The sequence below is a fragment of the Rousettus aegyptiacus genome, unplaced genomic scaffold (genome assembly GCF_014176215.1).
Source record: "Rousettus aegyptiacus isolate mRouAeg1 unplaced genomic scaffold, mRouAeg1.p scaffold_m13_p_6, whole genome shotgun sequence".
Lineage (NCBI taxonomy): Eukaryota > Metazoa > Chordata > Mammalia > Chiroptera > Pteropodidae > Rousettus > Rousettus aegyptiacus.
The window spans coordinates 99,013,915-99,032,415 of NW_023416309.1; the positions used below are offsets into that span (position 1 = coordinate 99,013,915).

Sequence of the window (18,501 nt, forward strand, 5' to 3'; positions counted from 1 at the left end):
GGAGAACTGAGGGGCACGCCCCCCTCCAGGCTCCTTCCCCTTCCTATACCCCTGGAGGCCTCAGAGTGAGGCGAGGGCCATATACCTCAGGTCCCAGCCAGCTGAAACCTAAAGGACACTGCTCAAGAAGAGGGTCTTCCTGAGACACCCCCAAGCCCTGCTCCGCAGCAGCCTTCTCCAGAGGTCCCACCCAGTCCTCTGACATAGCCCCTCAGGATGTGCCCTGAGCCTCCCTACGGCCCCGCCCTGCCCTGCCCACCGCCTCAGCTGGACCCTGGCTCCCAGGGTCCCAGCAGGCCCACTGGGCGGAATGTAGTCGTGTCTCAGACTGCCAGTGGCTTCTACTCCCCAGACAGGCCCAGACAGCCCCAGCCAGCAGCTGAGAGAGATTCCCCAAGAGCCTGGCAGCTGTCAAGCCACCAAAGAAAACAGGACGCCCCCCACACTCACACGCACGGCAGCCACCCCGCCCCACACGCACACCCCCGAGTTGGGCAGAGCCCGTCTGGTTTCCTGGGCTGGCTGCGCTGCTGCCACCTCCTCTCGCCCATCAATGTCCCAGGCCACTCCTTCGGAAAACCCCCTGCCCACCGCCCTCCCTCCGATTTTGAACCAGACTTGCTCATGGCTGAGGCAACAGTTCTCTTATAACAGGCGTGGTTCCCTTCCATAAGCAGTGGGGACCCAGGGGCTGATTCTTAGAAACTTTCCCAGCTTGTTGGGCTGTCCCATTTCCCCCCACGCCCCACCCTCAACCCTTCTGCCTCCTTCCCTCTCCTCCTCCCGGCCCGGATGGGGTGGGTAGAACAGGTTAGCAGCTGACAAGTGCCACCCGAACATTCAACAAACTCTCCTCCTCCCCCAGTCCCTCAGCCCACACTGCCCCAAGCCAATGACCACACCAGATCACACAAGGCATTGAACTTCAGGCAAAGCTTTAATAGTGTGCACTGGGACAAACCCAGGAGGCCCCCTGAGTGAGGGGCTGCAGGAAGCAGATACAGAAAGGCAACAGCTCTTGGGCAGTGGCCCAGACAGGCACTCGGGGCTCGGCAGTAGCATGCTAGGAGCTGGAGGCGATGGCTGCCCCGTGACCTTCGAGGCTGGGCTGTTGCAAGCGGAAAGGGGCCTCAGTGGGTGGAGCGATGGACTTGCTCTCGAGAAGAAACCACCTTGCCGTCTTGGACCTCCTCCACGATGGTGCGCACCTGGCGGCTAGTCACTGTGGGTGCGGGCAGTAGAGGGGGTGCAGGGGACCTCAGGCTGGAGCCTCTCCCCGAGGCTTCCACACGGAACGGTCCTCAGCCTCCCCCACCCACTCTGGACAGGATGGGGCAGGCTCTTACCTTCCCTGGTGGGCTGCGAGGCCAGGGACAAGGAGTACTGGGTAGCCAGGCTGCAGGAAGGAAGAGGGGGACCTGTCAACCCAGGGGTGCCCACTAGGAGCCCAGATCCCTGGGAGCAGGAGCAGCTGGGGGAGCCCAGGGCCAGGGGAGAGAGGTCCCAGCAAATCAGAGAGTAATCACAGCTGAGTGCACGGAAGAGAACAGCAACCCCAAGGGTCAGCGGGCACGGGCCCAGTGGGAAAGTGGACGCCCCAACAGGAGGCTCAGCGGCACTTTGCAGCTAATCAGGGATTTACAAGGAGAAGCTGAGCAAGTGGTTTTTCTATATCCCAAAGGGTGCAACAAACAGACTCAATTAAAGCAGGAGAGACTGGGGTTAGACTGCAGATGGACTTCACTATCTTCAGGGAGCAGAAAAGCTGGAATGTGTGACTAAGCATGAAGATTCTGAACATTCGCGACCCTTTAGAGTGAAGCCCCGCTCTGCCTTCCTGCCATCCCATCCCGGGTAATGGCATCACCAACGACACAGGCCCCGACACCAGAAGCCCAGGGTTATCCTGTGAGCTCACTGGACGTTTACTCATTTACGGAGTCCCGCCAGCGAGCCACGCTCGCCCCGCGTCCAGGCTCCAGGCGTCCGGCCCTGCGGTTTTTCACTGTAACACATCCCCTTGGCGCGCCACCTTCCTTTCCCTGCCCTCCACCCCGCCTCACAGTCCGCCCGCCTGACTCCCTGCTCCAGCCTCCGGACGGACGGTCTCCCTGAGCCTGCCGTGGCCCCGCTGATGCATTTCTCCCTCTGCAGCCAGAGTGGGTGTTCTGAGATATCTTGGTCATACCCCTCCTGTGCACAGCGCCCCACTGACTACCTCATCCCCTCTGCATGCTTTCGGTGGCCTTCCGCGCTCCTCGCAGCCGGACCCCAGACGGTGTTCTCAGTGTCACCCCCTGCAAACCTCCATGCCTCCTCCTGGCCTCTGCTGGAGCTGTTACCACCACTCAAACATCCGTCACTGGGTGAAGGGGCCCCAGCCCACCTGAGCAGGTCCCCGGGGCCCCACTCACTGGGCGTCCTCGCCCTCCAGCAGGCGGCGGTAGGTAGCGATCTCCTGCTCCAGCCTCGTCTTCACGTCCAGTAGCACCTGATACTCATGGTTCTGACGCTCCATGTCGCAGCGGAGCTCACCCAGCTGCTGCTCGATGCTGCTGATGAGCCCCTGCAGCTGAGCCAGCTGAACCCCGTAGCGGGCCTCGGTCTCCGCCAGGCTGCCCTCCAGGGATGCTTTCTGTGGGTCAGGGGGTAGGTGGCTGGGTGAGACCAGATGGGAACCTTCCCTACAGTGGAGAACCCGGAAGGAGGCCCCACCGTGCGGGGTTGTGGGTGCTACCAGTGCAGTGGGGCGGTAACCAGGGCAGGGAGGGGCCCGTATCGCTGTGTGAAGTGACACAGTGTGGGAATCTCTGGTTCTCCAACGGGGGCTACGAGGCTGGGCCTGCGCTGGGATGAAGGTCCCGGCAGGGAGAGGACAGATGCCCTACCATGCTGAGCTGGGACTGCAGCTCAATCTCCAGGTTCTGCACAGAGCGGCGAAGCTCGGTGATCTCCGTCCTGCTGCTCTGCAGGGCCTCGGTGTTGGTGGCCACCTCACGGTTCAGCTCCTCCGTCTGGAAGGGAGGGTGGGCCACAGGGGCTTGAGGAAGCTTGCGGAGGTGTGGCAGAGGACACGGGCCATACCTGAGCTCTGACCTCCCGGACCTGCTCTCCCAGCACCCCCTGGCCTGTATGGGGCCCCAAACACACCTGCACACAGACATCTTCTGTGCCCACACAGGAACTTAGCAGAATGCGCTTTGCTTCATGGTCATTTACCTTGGTTACTCCTCCTGAGCTGCAAGCACTGCTCCAGGACAAGCCCTAGGTTTTATTCTTGTTGCGCCTGTTATTGTCCAGGACACTGTATCTGCTCAGTGTGTGTTTTCTAAGAATATGTGTTATGCATCCAAGCACAAACCTACCTACAAAGGCTGTGCGGGAGAAGCCCTCACTGGGAGCGAGGAGCCCTGGGCCCGTTCCCCAGCCTGCAGTGAAGGGCCGTGTGAGCTGGAGGCCTCTCTGAGCCTCACAATCTGCATCTACGCATCAGGGGTTGGTCCAACTGGTTTCCAAAGGTCTTTCCAGCTGGGACGGTCTGTGGATCCGCACATTTTCCAGCCCGTACTCAGCGCACAGCACACGTACGCACATGCGTGCACACCTGCTCACACACGGCCACCCACCTTGCTGAAGAACCAGTCCTCGGCGTCCTTGCGGTTCTTCTCCGCTATCTTCTCGTACTGGTCGCGCATCTCGTTCAGGATGCGGCTCAGGTCCACGCCGGGGGCGGCGTCCATCTCCACACTGACGTCCCCGCCCACCTGGCCTCGCAGGGCGTTCATTTCCTGGCAGAAAGGAGAGCAAAAGCTCACCCAAGGCCATGCTGGCCAAAGACCCTGGGGCCTGCCGTCTCCACCTTGAGGAGATGAGCGCAGATGACAGACAGACACAGACAGGCCAATAGCTCCTCAACCATCTCCCCCAGCACACGCTCAGGGTCCACCCCCAATGTGTGCTGGGCCGGGACAGGTGGCAGCTCTCCATCATGGCAGGGGAAAAGCCAGGACAACCTCACTCGCCAACGCTGACCACCAGTTTTGTCGCCCACTGCCTGTCACGCGGCACAGCAGGAGGAAAGCAGTCCCAAGTGGCTCTCAGCAGAGCCAGACCTCCTCAGGAAATGTGATCCCCACAACCAGCCTCAAAGCCCATGGAGACTCTTTCTGGGCTCCTGCTACTCAGGGGTTGGGCTCCTGCTACTCTGGCGTTGGGCTCCCCAAGCTTCGGTCAGCCCACAGGGCAACTGAGAAGGGAGCCACAGGCTCATTAGTCCCCCTGCAGGGTCTTGGGTTGAGCCTGGGGGGTCCCTGGGACCCAGAGTTCTCTGAAAAAAGAGGTTGGAGAAGTGGCAGAGTAGTGGAGTGAGACCTGGGTGTGAGCGTGGGTCAGACAGACGGGTGGAAAACTCCTGTGCAGCCTTGGATAAATGTCACCTCTCTGAGCCCGAGTTTCTTCACTGGTAAAGGAAAGAACAAGCGCCTTCCCCCAGTGCTGCTGTCAGTATCCGCTGAAATAATTACTGTGAATCACCTGTAATATGCTGGGCAGATGTTCATTGTTATGACTATCACTATTATAATTAATTGTACTAATTAGCATGCATGTTCTGAGACTGATTTGCTCATTAGATATTAACTACCGCTACGCAATGGGCCATGCTTTGAGGGACAAGAGAAGTATCTCTGTGGGGAGAGGACTCTCCAGGCCTCACCCAGGGCCCTGTGAGGGTCACCCAGGATGCAGACCCCTGGGTGGGCCCAAGGGGATTCAGGGGCCTCAGCCTTGCCTGCTCCCAGGAGAGCTTCTCCTGCATGCATTCCTAAGCCGGCCTCACCTCCTCGTGGTTCTTCCTCAGGTAGGCCAGCTCCTCCTTCAGATTCTCGATCTGCATCTCCAGGTCGGCTCTGGCCAGGGTCAGCTCGTCCAGCACCCTGCGCAGGCCGTTGGTGTCGGCCTCCACGCTCATGCGCAGGTTCAGCTCCGTCTCATACCTGCGGTTGGGGAGGGTGGAGGCATGAGACACGGAGGGCCACGAGGCCACCCCTCGTACACACAGAGGGCTCTGTGGAGTGCAGAGCCGGACCCACCCCCAGCAGCCCCGGAGGCCCAGACTCACTTGGTGCGGAAGTCGTCGGCCGCCAGGCGGGCATTGTCTATCTGCAGCACCAAGCGCGCGTTGTCCACGGTGGCCGCCAGGATCTGGGGGAGACGACGCACTCAGTGAGCAGGCACCTCGGCAGCCCCAAGAGCGCCCTGCAACAGCCCTCTTGCAGCATTTTGGAGAGCGGGCCAGAGTGGGAGGGTCCCTGTGGTCTTCTCCTCCTCTGAGGACCCTGCGGGGGGCCTGGCAGAGTGGTAGGGGCACGATGCCCAGGCACAGGTAACCATGATGCCAGAAGAGAAACTCACGTGTACCCCTCAACCACTGTGGGGGTCACTGCCCAAGCTGCCTGAAACTTGCTCCCTCTTCCCCAACTAACTTCACCTCTAGACTCACTCGGCACCTCCCCCAGGAAGCCCTCAATCCCCCATCTGGGTTCCTCCTCCTGGTCCAACCTCCTCCCTGCCCATCTCTCTTTCACGGCACTTCTCCCAGGTGCAATTGTTCCAAGACTTTTTTGGTTATTTCCTCCTCCAATGGAGTCTGAGTTCCAGGGAACAAGGCCAGGTCTGTTTCATTCCCTTCAGAATCCCCAGCCCTGGGCACTGCGCCTGGCCCAGAGTCAGCCCCCAGCAAACACTAGTTTAATTGAGTGATTAGTTAATTAATGAGGTTATGACTGGCCCCAACTCAAACCTGGAGCAAAGTTTTCTTTTCCCACAGGGACATCCGGGAAGTTTAAGTGAGAACGTGGAAGGCTCTGGAAGGAGCAGAGGGTTAGTTATTAATATTTTTGCTGCTGCACTGTTACTGTGAAAAATGCCTAAGAGAAGCTCCAGTCGAAGGTCAGGGGGGTGGGAGGAGAGCGAGGCCCGGAGGGAGCAGCGAGGTCTTGTTGGAGGTGGAGAGGGAGCTGAAGGCTGAGGTGTAGGAGGTGTGAGAGGGGGAAACGCAGCAGGCAAAAGCTGCCCCAGTAGGCTCATCCTGGGTCTGGGAAGCCACCTGCTCAGGCCCTATTTCCATACTGTGCCCGAGGGCCAGATTGTTACCTGCACCAGTCCTGTGGGCCTATTCCACCCACCGCCCCACTCAGGAGCTGATTGGGCCCAGAGAGGGGCCATTGTGAAAACCCCTGAGGGGCACAGTGACTCAAAGGGGTGGAGGCCTGGTGTGGGGTGAGCTGGAGGATGGCAGTGAGGAGCTAGGTGACCCTGAACCAGGAACACTGACTCACCAGGGCTCCCCCGGGTTCCCCGCTGCCTAGACCAAGCCTGGTGTCTGATCTGGCACTCCCAGTAGCTCTGCTTCGAGGGGGCAATTGCAGGAATTCCCTGCCTGGCAGAGGTTCCAGGCAGAAGCAGACAAACCCCCAGCAGGCCAGCACCATGCCTGGTTTCCCACCAGGACACTGAGCAGACCTGACTGCCCTGGGCCAACCAGGCCTGGCTCTCGGCATTTTTGACCTCTCACCTGCATCTGGGGGCTGCAGCACTGTAGGACCCTCCAGTGTTTGTGCAGAAGCCCAGATGCCACATTTACAGAATGCCAAGATCATGTTCTTAGGAGTCGTGTGTGTGTGTATGTGCACGCACGCGTGCACGCGCACACATATGTTGTCCTCATGAGACTAAGTTAGCAAAATTCCTTCCCTTGGGAGCTTCCAGTCTGAGCAGGAAGCCACAGCTCCTGCCTTCAGGAACTCTCCCCCAACCTGCAAGGAGAGATCTGTCCTCTGCCCTCGTGGATCCCCAGAGTGACCATCACAGAGGAAGAGAGGAGGACCCACAATGAAAGCTGCCATGAGAACATATCGGACTCAGTGAAATCAAAATAATGAACAGGGTGTAGACTGAACCTCAAAGTGCTGAAAAGACTCCAGGATCTGGGGATAAAAAGCAAGTGCCATCCACCCAGGAGGACTTCTTGGAGGAGGTGAGGTAGGCAGACAACAGACCCCAGAGGATACTGGAATAGTGAAAAGACATCCATCCTCAGCTCCCAGCAGCCACACCTAACTCTTCCCCACCTCTATGCCTTTTTCCACACTGTTCTCTATACCTGGAATGCCATCTGCTGCCTTCAAGGTTCTGAAGCCTTCCCTGCTGACTCCTCCATCACCCACCTCAAATACGCGCCTCTCAGAAAGAGAGAATTCAAGAAAACCTCCCTGCATGGAATATCCTCCAAGCCTGGGACCAGGACTGGCCCAGGGCGGGGATCCAGGGCAAGTGAGTGAATGAATGAATGAATGAATGAATGAATGAACGAAGACTCCAGGTGGAAGAGAAATGTTCACAAAGACCCAAAGTTGGGATGGAATGAGTCAGAAGCAGGTACTGAGGACAGAGGTCAGAGGAGGGCAGGAAGCTGTCTGGTCCACACACCTTGTTCCTCAGCTCCTCGATGGTCTTGAAATAATGGCTGTAGTCACGGGTGGGCTCAGGGCCCTGCTTCTTATACCAGTCACGGATCTTCACCTCCAGGTCGGCGTTGGCCTCCTCCAGGGCGCGCACCTTCTCCAGGTAGGAGGCCAGGCGGTCGTTGAGGTTCTGCATGGTCTCCTTCTCGCCGCCGCCCAGCAAAGCATCCGATACACCGAAGCTGGGGCCGAAGCCCCCACCCAGGTTGCAAGTGTAGCCGCCGCTATAGCCGCCCCCCAAGCCCGCCGAGAAGCGGGATGAGGTGACTGACATATTGCCACAGCTGCCAGACCCCAGGAGGCTGGGGGCTCTGCAGGAGCTCCCGACACGGACTGTGGACACTCGAGACAAACCCCCGCTGGGCATGCCCAGGCCCTTGACAGAGCCAGAGGTTGAGAACTGGCGGATGCTGGTGGTGGTGGCAGCCATGGTGTCCACGGGTCAGAAGCAGTATCTGGTCTGGACAGAGATCCTGAGCAGCCCTTTATAGCCAGGCTACAGGGGGGCTGGGCCCCTGGCCCTTGAAGTCAAAGCCAAAACCCCAGCCATGTAATTTGCTTCGGTACCAGCCGCCCAGGGCCTGGGGCTCAGGCTGGACGTGCTGAGTGCATCCCCCAGGCCCCTTCCCCTGCCAGAGCCTGGCCTGGGCAGGTGGCCTCTCAGTAGCCCATTGTTCAAAACAAAAGTGGTATTCGAGCCACAGCCCCAGGGTAGGGTGATCCTCCATTCTCAGCAGCAATTAGGCGGCTGAGCTCATTCTTGGGGGGAGTCAGAGAGTACCCAGCCTTAGGAGCCAGAAAAGGCCTGGAACAAGGCTCCACAAGCCTGGAGCCCAGAGGCTGCTCTGGCCCCCCACCCAGGATTCCTGGTCTCCAGGAAAAGGATGGAGAGACTACGAGGGATGCCCTCCCCTGGGTCCACCATGGCCCTGAAGAAGCAGCCCCCCCCCCACCGCCCCCAGGCTGAGGGAGAATCTGCTCTGACCTAGGGAGCCCCCAGCTCTCTTGGGAGCACCCCAAGTCTGTAGTCTTGGCCTGAAGGTCCCCACATCTAAGGGGAATAGACACACTGCTGAACTGAGTCTTATAGGAAGTCAATTCATGAGCCTCAGTTTCCTCACTTGTCAAATGGGGATATTTCCTGTCTCCCACGGTCTTGGAGGGAACCTGGAGAGCTAGCAACATCAATCAAGCAGGGGCTGAGGGAGAGGCTGAAGCAGAGGGTTAGGGCGGCCACCCCCGGCACCTGAGGAAAGCCACTCCTGGCCGTCCTGCCCCAGGAGGCCTGATGAGGAGAAGCAAGCTCTGTGCGGCAGGGCGCCCCTCCGCCAGCGCCACGCCCGCACCCCACAAGGAAACCGTGTGCTTCCACATCTTGGTGGCTGACAAGGAGATCACCAGCCTAATCTCCGCGGCGCTAATGATTTAGGCGCTGCCAGGACGCTGGCATCTGCGCCGGGCTTGTCTGAATGGGAAGCTCCCAGGGCCAGCCAGGGCCCCGTGGGATGGGCAGGGGAGGGCGAGCCTGGCTCCGCAGGAAGCGTGCGTGTGGCCCAGGCTCTCCGCCACACACGGGGACAAGGAGGGGGCCAGGCTTTCCCTATGATGAGATGAGACTACGGGAAAGGCTTCCTGCTTAGAAGGTGGGTGGCCTCTTACCTGAAGGTGTCTGCTCACTGGGGGACCACGCCTGCTATGTGGGAGAGAAGGGACCAGCCCCCATCTCATCCTGTTTCCACCCTGCCTGTGAAGTCTGGGGCTTCTCAGGGTTGCTAGGGGGTGCAGAGGGGGCTCGAAGCCAAGGTCAGACCCCCAGGGCTCCTTATTGAGGTTAGACATCAGGGAGGACTTCCTGGTACTGCAGGACCATCTTGGGGGAGGAAAGGGAACCAGCAGAACCTGTAGACACTTGGGTGGGCCGGAAGCAGGCCCTGAATCAGCCAGTCACCCTCACAGGAAATGACAAGCAGCGAAGAAAGACCCTCCCCATCTCCTCCCGAAGCCACACTCCCAGGAACTCCCCTCCCCCACGGGCTGACTGGCCTCCTCCCTCCCCACCGCAAGCAGGCCTCACTCCCTCAGAGAAGGGATCGCTCACCTTCAGCACTGAATCTGGAGCAAAACCAGGGCCTGGAGAGGGGACCCCGATATGAGCCACCACCCCCCTTCAGTGCCTCTCACTAGAGCCGGCAGCCGAGCTCTTGCCCCAACTCCAAAGCCTCCAGATCTTAGCCTTGAGGCCCAGTTTGAAGGGTTAGAGAGTCTGTCGGCCTTTCTTCCTCAAAATCAACAAGGCCTCAGCCCCCATCACCACCATTTGTGCCCCCCAAGTTCTTTGCCCTGATGGCAGGCTGCATGCTGAGGTCTGGGCCTCTGTTTCCCCACGCCAGTGACTCCCAGGACCTTTGCCTCTGCTCTGTAGAGCCCCACCGCCCCTGCACCTCGACCCAGAAAGGCCCCACGTGTTGAAGGACAGGCCCGGCTCAGCCCCTCTCCCCAGGTGAGAGGGCACTTAGACCCCAGGAAGGCCTCTCTAGCACTCCAGAGTGCATGGCCAGCCCCGTAAGGCCTGGGAAGACCAGACGTCCTTCCTACACAGCCCAGAGGCAGCCCTCGCCCAATCTTCCCAACAAGGCTCGCTGTGAGGAAACCGAGGCTCAGGGCATTGAGTGGGGAACCGGGCAGCTGGTGTTAGTGGCCGAGCCCGGCCTGCAACCAGGGCACGGGCAGCTCCCACTCTCCCTGCTGAGGAAGATGGCATGGCAGGAGCTGGCCAGAGGTCTCACAGAGGTCCTCTCAGCCGTGACTCCTTCTGCCCGGGACTGTCCTCCACCCCCAGCAAGGAGCCCCTGGCAGCCAGAAGGGCAGCGCAGCGCCCACAGCCCCCACAATTGTCAGCAGCTTGGCCCCCATGGAGGAAAAAGAGGAAGAGATCCAGCCCTGGAGGCTGCTGGGAATCCAGCACAATGGGGGAGGGGACATGAGGAGGAAGACCCCCCGGGAACAGCCCCCAGCATCCTCCAGGGCCCTCATGCCAGCCCCAGACTTGACTAACCCCAGAGGGCCTGGGTCTCCTCTCCACAGGGTGTTGGGGGAGAGTCCCCGGGACTACACCCACCACAATGATGTCGATGGATGGCTCAGGCCCCCAAAGCATTAACTGTCACCCCTTAGAGCAGTGTCCATCCCCCACCCGACCCAAAACTCAGAGCAGCAAGTGCTCTGTATTTGCTTCATGAGTTGTCAGGGTCATGGAGCCTGGGCCATGACTGGGATGAAGGCAGGGACCCGGGAAGGGAACACCTGGCCACCAACCCTCTGCTCCGAGGAAAAGAGTCCACATCAGGCGAGGTCAGGGAGGGAAGAGGAACGGAAGTCTGAGTGGGCTTCCAGCTGGGACCTTGGTTTGGTTAAAGAGAAGAGAACCCAGACCCTTCAGGGGTTCCAAAGACCCTCACTCCATGCCCAGACAGACCCCTGTCCCTGGGGTGCACGTCAGCTCCTCTCCGTTCACCCAGGATGAAACGGGCAAGGCCACCAAGGAGCTCATAGGTCCCCCACCCCTTACCTCACCCCTGAAGCACTCCCCACGGGGCCAGACATGCCCCTTAGAAGTACACCTTCACCAGCCACACCTGCCCCAGGTGAGATCCTCTCCATCCTCTCTACTGTTTCCTCAGCCTTGGTCCTGAGGCCCCAGGCCTGTCCCGCCCAGGTCCACCCACTAATGATTTGTGTCTGGCTCCAAAGGGGGCCCCGCCCTCGCCTCCCCGGGCCTGTAGGAAATACAGAACATTCCTGGGGCTCCTCCCAGTTAGAAGAGTCAGAGACAGGGGGTCCCACAGTGCTCCCTCCCCAGAGACAAGCAGACTCAGCCACCTCCCTCTGACTGGTTTCCAGTAACCATCAGCCTGGGCTGGATCCAGGACACAGGACACAAGACAATTGAGGACACCTCACCTTTCCAGGCAGAGCCACATCAGCAGCTAGGGCCCCTCCCCAAAAAGGGCCCAGAGGCCTGAGTGCCCAGATGGGACTCAGGGCAGGAGGAGAAGGCCCAGGAGGGAGGGGGATCCAGATCCTGCAGGAACGGGTGGGGAGGAAGTCTGGGAAGGTGCATGCGGGCCTGCGGGAGGCACCTGTGGAAACTCTTGCTGCTTCTAACAAGCTGGACAGGACTCCGGCCTGACAGGCCTGCCTCTGCCCCCTGCCCTCCCCCATTTCCTCCCCTCCCCCTTTCCCTCCTCCTCCCCCTTACCTCTCTCTTTTCTTTCCCTCTTTCCACTCCCCCTTTCCCCTTCCTTGGCCTGAGGGAGATATGGGGCAGATGAGAGGACAGCCAGGCCTAGGGCTCACACTCCTCCCCACTTAGCCCTGCAGACTGACCGCAGGGGCCCTGAGGGCCAGGGGGAGCTCCAGGCTCCTTGTGCCTTCCAGACCCCAGCCTCCCAGGGGCCCTAGGGCCCTGCCCCACCTGCTCATTTGTTCTTTGCCCTCCTTACCCTGTGAGGCTTGTTGTTCCCTATTAATGCACACTTATTGGTGCCTGCTCTTCAATGCTCTAGAGAAACTTTCTCCAGGGTCAAGTGTGGCCCAGACTCCCCAAGAGAGAGGTTTTGTCTCTCCCCTCAGACTGGACGCTTCTTCAAGATGGCAGCTATGTCTACCCCAACAGAGGAGCTGGCTTGGACCAGGGAGTGTGTCTCCCATGGGAGCCCAGGGGTGTTCTGAGCATGGCTTCTCTCCTTCCTTCACGTAACACAGCTGACGAGAAGGGGAGGGGCGTCTCTTGGCTCTTTGTCTTGGCGCTGACCACGCAGCCCACCACCCTGACCCACGTCCCTGACCAATTAGGGAGGACAATCAGGAGGGGGATGGGGGGTGGAGGGCTTGCTAGAGGATGACCTGTGAAGGGAGAAACAGGGAGGTAAGATCATCGGAGGAGACCAGGGCAGGAAGGACTGTGGGATGGAGGGTCACTGGCAGGCAAGAGAAGGCAGAGGGAGCCTTCGAACCCAATGTTCCCAACTCAACAGTTCCACACTGGGAAGGGAGGTCGTCCATCATTTTCCGAGGGCAAAACAGGACAGGGCGGGAGCACAGCGATGCAGAGTCCTGGGCTCTACGACACCTCCATCCCGCCAGTCAGGAGCACGGCCCCTCGTCCCTGAGGCCTCTGCCTCAGAACCCGGCACCTGGAGGCTTTTTATTTCCACAGAAGGTGTGAAACGTTTTCCCCAGCAAGGTTTTCTTGGGGGTGAGCCACAGCTCCTGATCTTTACAACTCCCAAGGTCAGGCCCGTGTTATCCATGATCACATACACACTCCCTACACCCATTCTAGCACCAGGGAGTGCTAGCCACTCTCACTTGCGTTAGAATTATTTGAGGTGGTCCCGCTCCCTTCCTGAATTATAATCCTTTACATCCAAAAGAGCTTTCTGTTCCTCTTTGGCCCACTGCAAGGTCTAACTCAGTGCTCTGTACATCGTAAGTGCTCAATTGATGCTTGCTGAAGGGATGCAGGCAGTAGGAGCCCAAAGCTGGATTTCATTCAGCACCCATTCATTGCATTCATTGTGTGGCAGTCACTGGGCTGGGCGCTGAGAATTTAGCACTGAGTCAGCCAAGCCCTGCCCATAATGAGAGACAGACACACAAACAGTCCATCACGCCTGCCGGCCTGCCGTGTTATTTGAGCAGAGATAAAGGTATGTGCGTACAAACATCTGGGAGGAGCGGAAGGAAGCAACTCATTCAGATCAGGCCTCTGAGGACAGTTTCACAGGAAAGGACAACAAAGCTGGGTTTCAAAGCCAGGGCGGGGCTTTACCGGTCCCAGAAGACAAGGCAAGAAATAGTCCAGGTGAGGTGGGGGAGCACTCAGTATGTTTGAGGATCCCCAGGAGACTTGGAGCTGGATCAGTACTTCCAGAGCATGCAACAGGAGTGCTAAGGAAAATGGATCTCATAAAGAAATGCCTTCGTTCAGCTACTCTTAGTTGGGCACCAGGCACTGTCCTAGGCTCCAGGGAGATGGCGATGAACACGAAAGACAGCATCCTTGCTCTTAAGGAGTTCTAGAAGGAGAGATGAGCAGTAATCAAACCAGGGAAACATAAAGGGGCACCTGAGAGTTTCAGAGGGCCAAGGGAAAAAGAGCTCGCCTAAGCGACACTTAAAGGGGCAACTGAATTAAGAAAAGAGCCAGCCACGTACGGGGAAGGGCGTTCCAGGCCGAGGGAATGGCTAGTGCAAAGGCCCTGAGGTACACATGTTCAGAGAACAGAAAGAAGGGCCAGTGTGGCTGGGATTGGGTGAGCAAGAGAGAGCGGGGCTACGTGGACTCAGAAAGGAGCAGGGCCGACCTCACAGAGCTGTGTTTCTCATCCCTGGTGCACCAGGCAGTGCTAATGAGAGTCAGGGCAAGGTACATCCTTGTCAAACAGTTTTTGTTTGTTTTACTGCAGACTTCCCAGAGCCTTTAACCAGCTAATGTGCACTGTGACCTCCAAGGAGGGGATCAAGTGCTACCTGTTTCCCAAACTTATTCACCCACAGAGCCACTTCCAGAAGGAGTGATGGGAGCTAGGGTTCTTTGGAACCAACTTTGGGAATCTCTAGGCCAATTCACAGAGCATATAAATGGGAGAAATGGCTAGAAGGAAGGTTAGAATGAGAGACGGCCATGAAAAGCAATAGAGAGTCATCCAAGAGTTGCTAGGCTCTGTCTCGTTTTATTTTAAATTGCCTATTCGTAGAGATTTTTACAAAAGGGATATTATCGATCTCATCAATACCTCAGTTTCCCAGTTAATAATACCTCTCGGCAAGCTACTGCATCGTTGTAATCCATCATGACCAGTTCTAATTCCTTTACTCCTGTTGCTACCAACTATCTCTCTGGTCTCCAGAGATTTTTGTTTTTAGAAACAAGGGTATAATATCTCTTCCCGAACACACAGCATGCTGAACTTTACAACTATCTCCTCGGAGGTAATTTTAGCAGTGAAATGACTGGGTTTCAAGGTAAATCCACTTTTCACTTTGATAGCTATTTTCAAATTTTCTTCCAGAGTAAAACGAAATGAGATCTGAAGTTTGCTTTAAAATACTCTGACCTCACCTGCAAAAGATGGTAGAGGAAGAGAAAAGAAACAAGAAAGGCAGCATGTGTCAGTTACCAAAACCGAGGAACAGGCATACGGGATTTCGTTTTGCTATTCTCTCGACATTTAGAGAGAAAAAATTGTCTTCTTGAAAAGTTCTACAAATGTTTACACCCACCAACCCTGACTGGGAATAACTTTCCCCAGCACATCCACCAGCATTGTGTCTCATCGAAGTTTGAAAGCTTGTCTGTTATTGTTTTCCAAACTTTGTCTTTTTGATAACTGAAAAAGTCCTCTCTGTTGCTTCGTTCTCCATTTCTTTAATGATGAGTGAGCTCAAACATCCTTCCCTATGTTTTTTGGTCCCTTGCTTTCCTACTTTCTTAGAGACCAGCAGTTTCTAGTCATTGCTTATTTTTTCTCTGGAGTCTTTTCCTTCCTGACTTGTTTAGGTAAACATGGGAATGATACCTTGGCAAATGCATTTTTCACAGCTGGCCATTGGTCTGCCATTGTTTATAATGTCTTTTTCCAGACAGACGATGTCATCTAAGTCACATTTGCTAATTTTTTCTTTTATGCATCCGGGCACTGGATAGTCTGAAGAAGGGCTCGCTTTGGTGGCAACGTGAAAGCTGGATGAGAGGCAAGAATGAAGTGATGGCCTGGGAGAGAGACAGTGAGGGTGAGAACGGGGCCTCATGGCCAATCGGAAGCAGGCTAAGCTGGAGAGGCCCCAGGATGACTCTGCATTTTGGGGCCTGAGCAGGTGGGTGAGTAATGAAGCCACTGACTAAGACGAGAAGCCAGAGGGAAAAGCAGGATTCAGAGGAAGAAAATAATTCACTCCTCTCAAAACACTTAGCTTGTGTGGTCACATCTATCTAGTTATCACCTCCTCTAGTCATAAGAAGGGACCTGCCTCTTTCCTGTCTCCGTCCCCAGAAATAGAGATAGCAAATCATGCTAGATAACTATAGAAATGAGTGAGAAAATGAGTTTGAGGTGCCTCTTCCTGAGTGGAGATATCGAGAGGTAGAAGGAGCCATGTACAGCTGAAGGGACTTTCTCCTCCATATTTCCCTCCCTCTCCCTCAAGGGGTTAATAGGGTGAGCACACAGCCACACCTGGCTGTGTCCTCCAGCCGGAGGCATGGAAGTTTTTGTGGCAGAAGACAAGGGCTGCATCTGGCCTTGAGAACTCCAGAATCTACAGGCTGCTAGGATGTGGCAGGCGGAAGGACCCTGCGGGACGCCAGGCCAGAAAGTCCTCCACCTAGAGGTGAGTGAGGGACGCAGGGAGGCAGTGAGGTCACAGGGAGTCTGCAGAGGCAGAGCCCGGGAGCTGGAACGCTGGTGAATTAATAAAACGGCCAGTTGGCCAATAAAGAGGCTACAGAAGCCCAGAAGAACCCCTCCAGGGCAGGGCAGGTAGCCAGTCACATTTCTGGGGGTGGTTTTGAGATCACCACCTGGAGACAAGGGATGGAGACACTGACCAGACAGTGCCCTACCGGGGATCAGGAGACAGGGGAGAAAGAGGACTCTCTGGGGCTCCCACCTCATGGATTATCTCGTCACCCCTATGCTCACTAGTTCCCAAGGGAAGAGGGGGAAGCCAGAATGCTTCCCATCTGGACGGCAGTTGCCGGCGCTTTCCAGGAATGATTCGAATTAAACTCCGGCTCTCCAGCATTTAGGCATAAGCTTCAAATCTGTACCGGGAGCGCCATCTGCTGATCATCCTAGGTCGTGTGCTTCTGTTTGGCCATCCCTGAAGATACCTGTAGCCCGGAACAGGGGAGGGACAAGAGGACTTAAGACATACTTCGCCTGCGTTTCACACATGCCTCTTCTCCAGGGGCGTGGCTCCTCCTCACCATATTCAGCTCTTCTCCCTCAAGTCCCATGACCCCCATAGCACCAGGAGCCCAGGCTGAGCCATTGTGGCTATTCCCCTGCCTCCGGGCCAAAGGACACAAAATTCCTTTCTGAAGCTGGCCTGTGCATTATATATGCTTTGATCTCCATTCCCCATCTCAGAAAAGACCCCTGCCCTTACCTCTGGCACAGAGCCCTCCTCCCTGCTCCTCGCCTTAGGTCATTCTATCAAACTGCTCACCCCAAAGTCAGCCTTCTTATCCAGCCTTTCCTAGTCCTGAGTGTGAGTGTCCTTGAGGGAGAACACTGCCCACTCCGTGGGGATCACCCTCTTCCTGCTGTCATCTCCCTAGGGTCAGTGGCTGCTGTTGGCTCACTTATCTTAGAGAGCCTCACACACAGAGTATGGCATTCACTCGGCTCACAATAGATGGAACAGGTCTGAGTGCAAATCTTTGTGAGTGCCAGTGAGAGCCTCCGTGTCCCGGCGTGCCCCGCGCGTGTTGCACTGTGAGCGCGTCCACCTCTGCGGGGTCTCTGCACGGTCCCCTGGGTGGGGCCCCTCGCCCAGACTGTGCGAGGCGCTGAGCAGAGCAGAAGGAAGCCGGCGCCCCTCTCCCCCAGAGGGCAGCACTGAGCGAGTCTGGCCCCGCCAGAGACTTGACAACGGAAAGAGTCCTGCGCCTCATCTGAAGCTGGCTCCCACAAGGTGCTGCGACAAGGGTTTTAGATCTAAAAAGAAAGCAAGGGACTAACAACCCCAAATCCAGGCTAGTGCTAACACTGAAGGGGTAGGGGTGGGGTGGGGAGGGGCCTTCTTCGGAGTTTCTAAAATTAGGTAGTGGATTCATGGGTATTTGTTGTACCTTAAGTCTTAAATCCTACACATATTTTGTAGATATTATTTTGAGCCTATTCCATATTGGGTTTTTTTGTTGTTTAATAAAGAATGTCCTTTGAGCTCTCTCTAGGACAAGAAAGACCACTCACCCCTCTGAGGAACTCGTCTGCGGCCAACGAAGCCTCCCAGCTCCCTGGGTCTGCCCAGGGCTCCTGTGGAGGGCTCCCTGGGTTTGACCATGGCCTTGGAAAGAGGAGAGCCAAACTTCTTCTACAGCCCTGGGATCCCGTCAGCCCCTCTCCAGAATAAGCTACATTTACACACAGCTCGGACAGGCTCACAAATTCCATTCACAACTCTCACATAGTCATGTGTGCACTCACGGACTCACAGTCATAATCACAGATATACACAAACTCACACCCACTCATGGATTCATACATACACACATATATACACATTCACAGTCTCTCATACTCACATTTACAATCAGCTCACATGTACCTTCACACAGACTCACACTCATTCACACTCAAATTTATACATCCTCACACTCACAAAACTGTACACACTCACACTCACTCGGCCACACTCGCACATTTATACAGATTTGCCCAGCCTCGTGCATGAATACCAATTCAGACTCACACACTCACACTTTCACACACTCAGACACTTTCGTGCGTGCTTTCACACTTATGCACATTCACACAGCCTCTCACTACTCACACCTTACACACTCATTCACACACTCACTCAAAGCAGCCATTGCCACTCACACACTGGCCCATTAACCTTGAGTCCTCACAGAAGGGAGAAGGAGCTTGGGCCTTTGTTGATCTCAAGAGAGGTTTCTGGAATCTTCCAGGAGACCCCAATTCCAACGTAGAGGGGTGTTTCTCCTCAGACTGGAGGAAGCAGAAGCAGAAGCAGAAGCAGGGCTAGGGTCATGTGACAGCCCTTTGCAAGTCCTCAGGCCTCAGAGGAATTCCCCAAACTTCCTGTGCCCATTCATTAGTTCATCCCCTCACTCCCTGACCTACACGAGGGAAGGCCTGGGGACATGACACTCATTGGGCCCTGGTCTTGGGGACTTCTGTTTCCAAGGGAGACACCTGAACCTCACAAGCTTGACTGAGCAGGG

At 56.6% G+C, this 18,501-nt stretch overlaps 1 protein-coding gene across 1 annotated transcript; it reads right to left on the minus strand.

The window, feature by feature from the left end:
* Positions 1-1,052: 1,052 nt before the first annotated feature.
* LOC107513760 (keratin, type I cytoskeletal 42) lies at positions 1,053-7,797 on the minus strand. Its single transcript, XM_036223306.1, has 7 exons — positions 7,489-7,797; positions 5,120-5,202; positions 4,838-4,994; positions 3,627-3,788; positions 2,889-3,014; positions 2,415-2,635; positions 1,053-1,263 (listed from the first exon to the last, which is right to left on the minus strand). The coding sequence occupies exons 1-7, from the start codon at positions 7,795-7,797 to the stop codon at positions 1,131-1,133; spliced, it is 1,191 nt and encodes a 396-aa protein (XP_036079199.1). The 3' UTR covers positions 1,053-1,130.
* Between the last annotated feature and the right edge of the window lie 10,704 nt (positions 7,798-18,501).

What these genes read in the sequence shown, in the direction of transcription:
- LOC107513760 (XM_036223306.1), bottom strand. Translation starts at nt 7,797, where the DNA reads ATGTCAGTCACCTCATCCCGCTTCTCGGCGGGCTTGGGGGGCGGCTAT. An exon ending in TCGAGGAGCTGAGGAACAAG is followed by an intron (nt 5,203 to 7,488) that starts GTGTGTGGACCA and finishes CGTCTCCCCCAG; the next exon opens with ATCCTGGCGGCCACCGTGGA. An exon ending in GCCGACGACTTCCGCACCAA is followed by an intron (nt 4,995 to 5,119) that starts GTGAGTCTGGGC and finishes CCCCAACCGCAG; the next exon opens with GTATGAGACGGAGCTGAACC.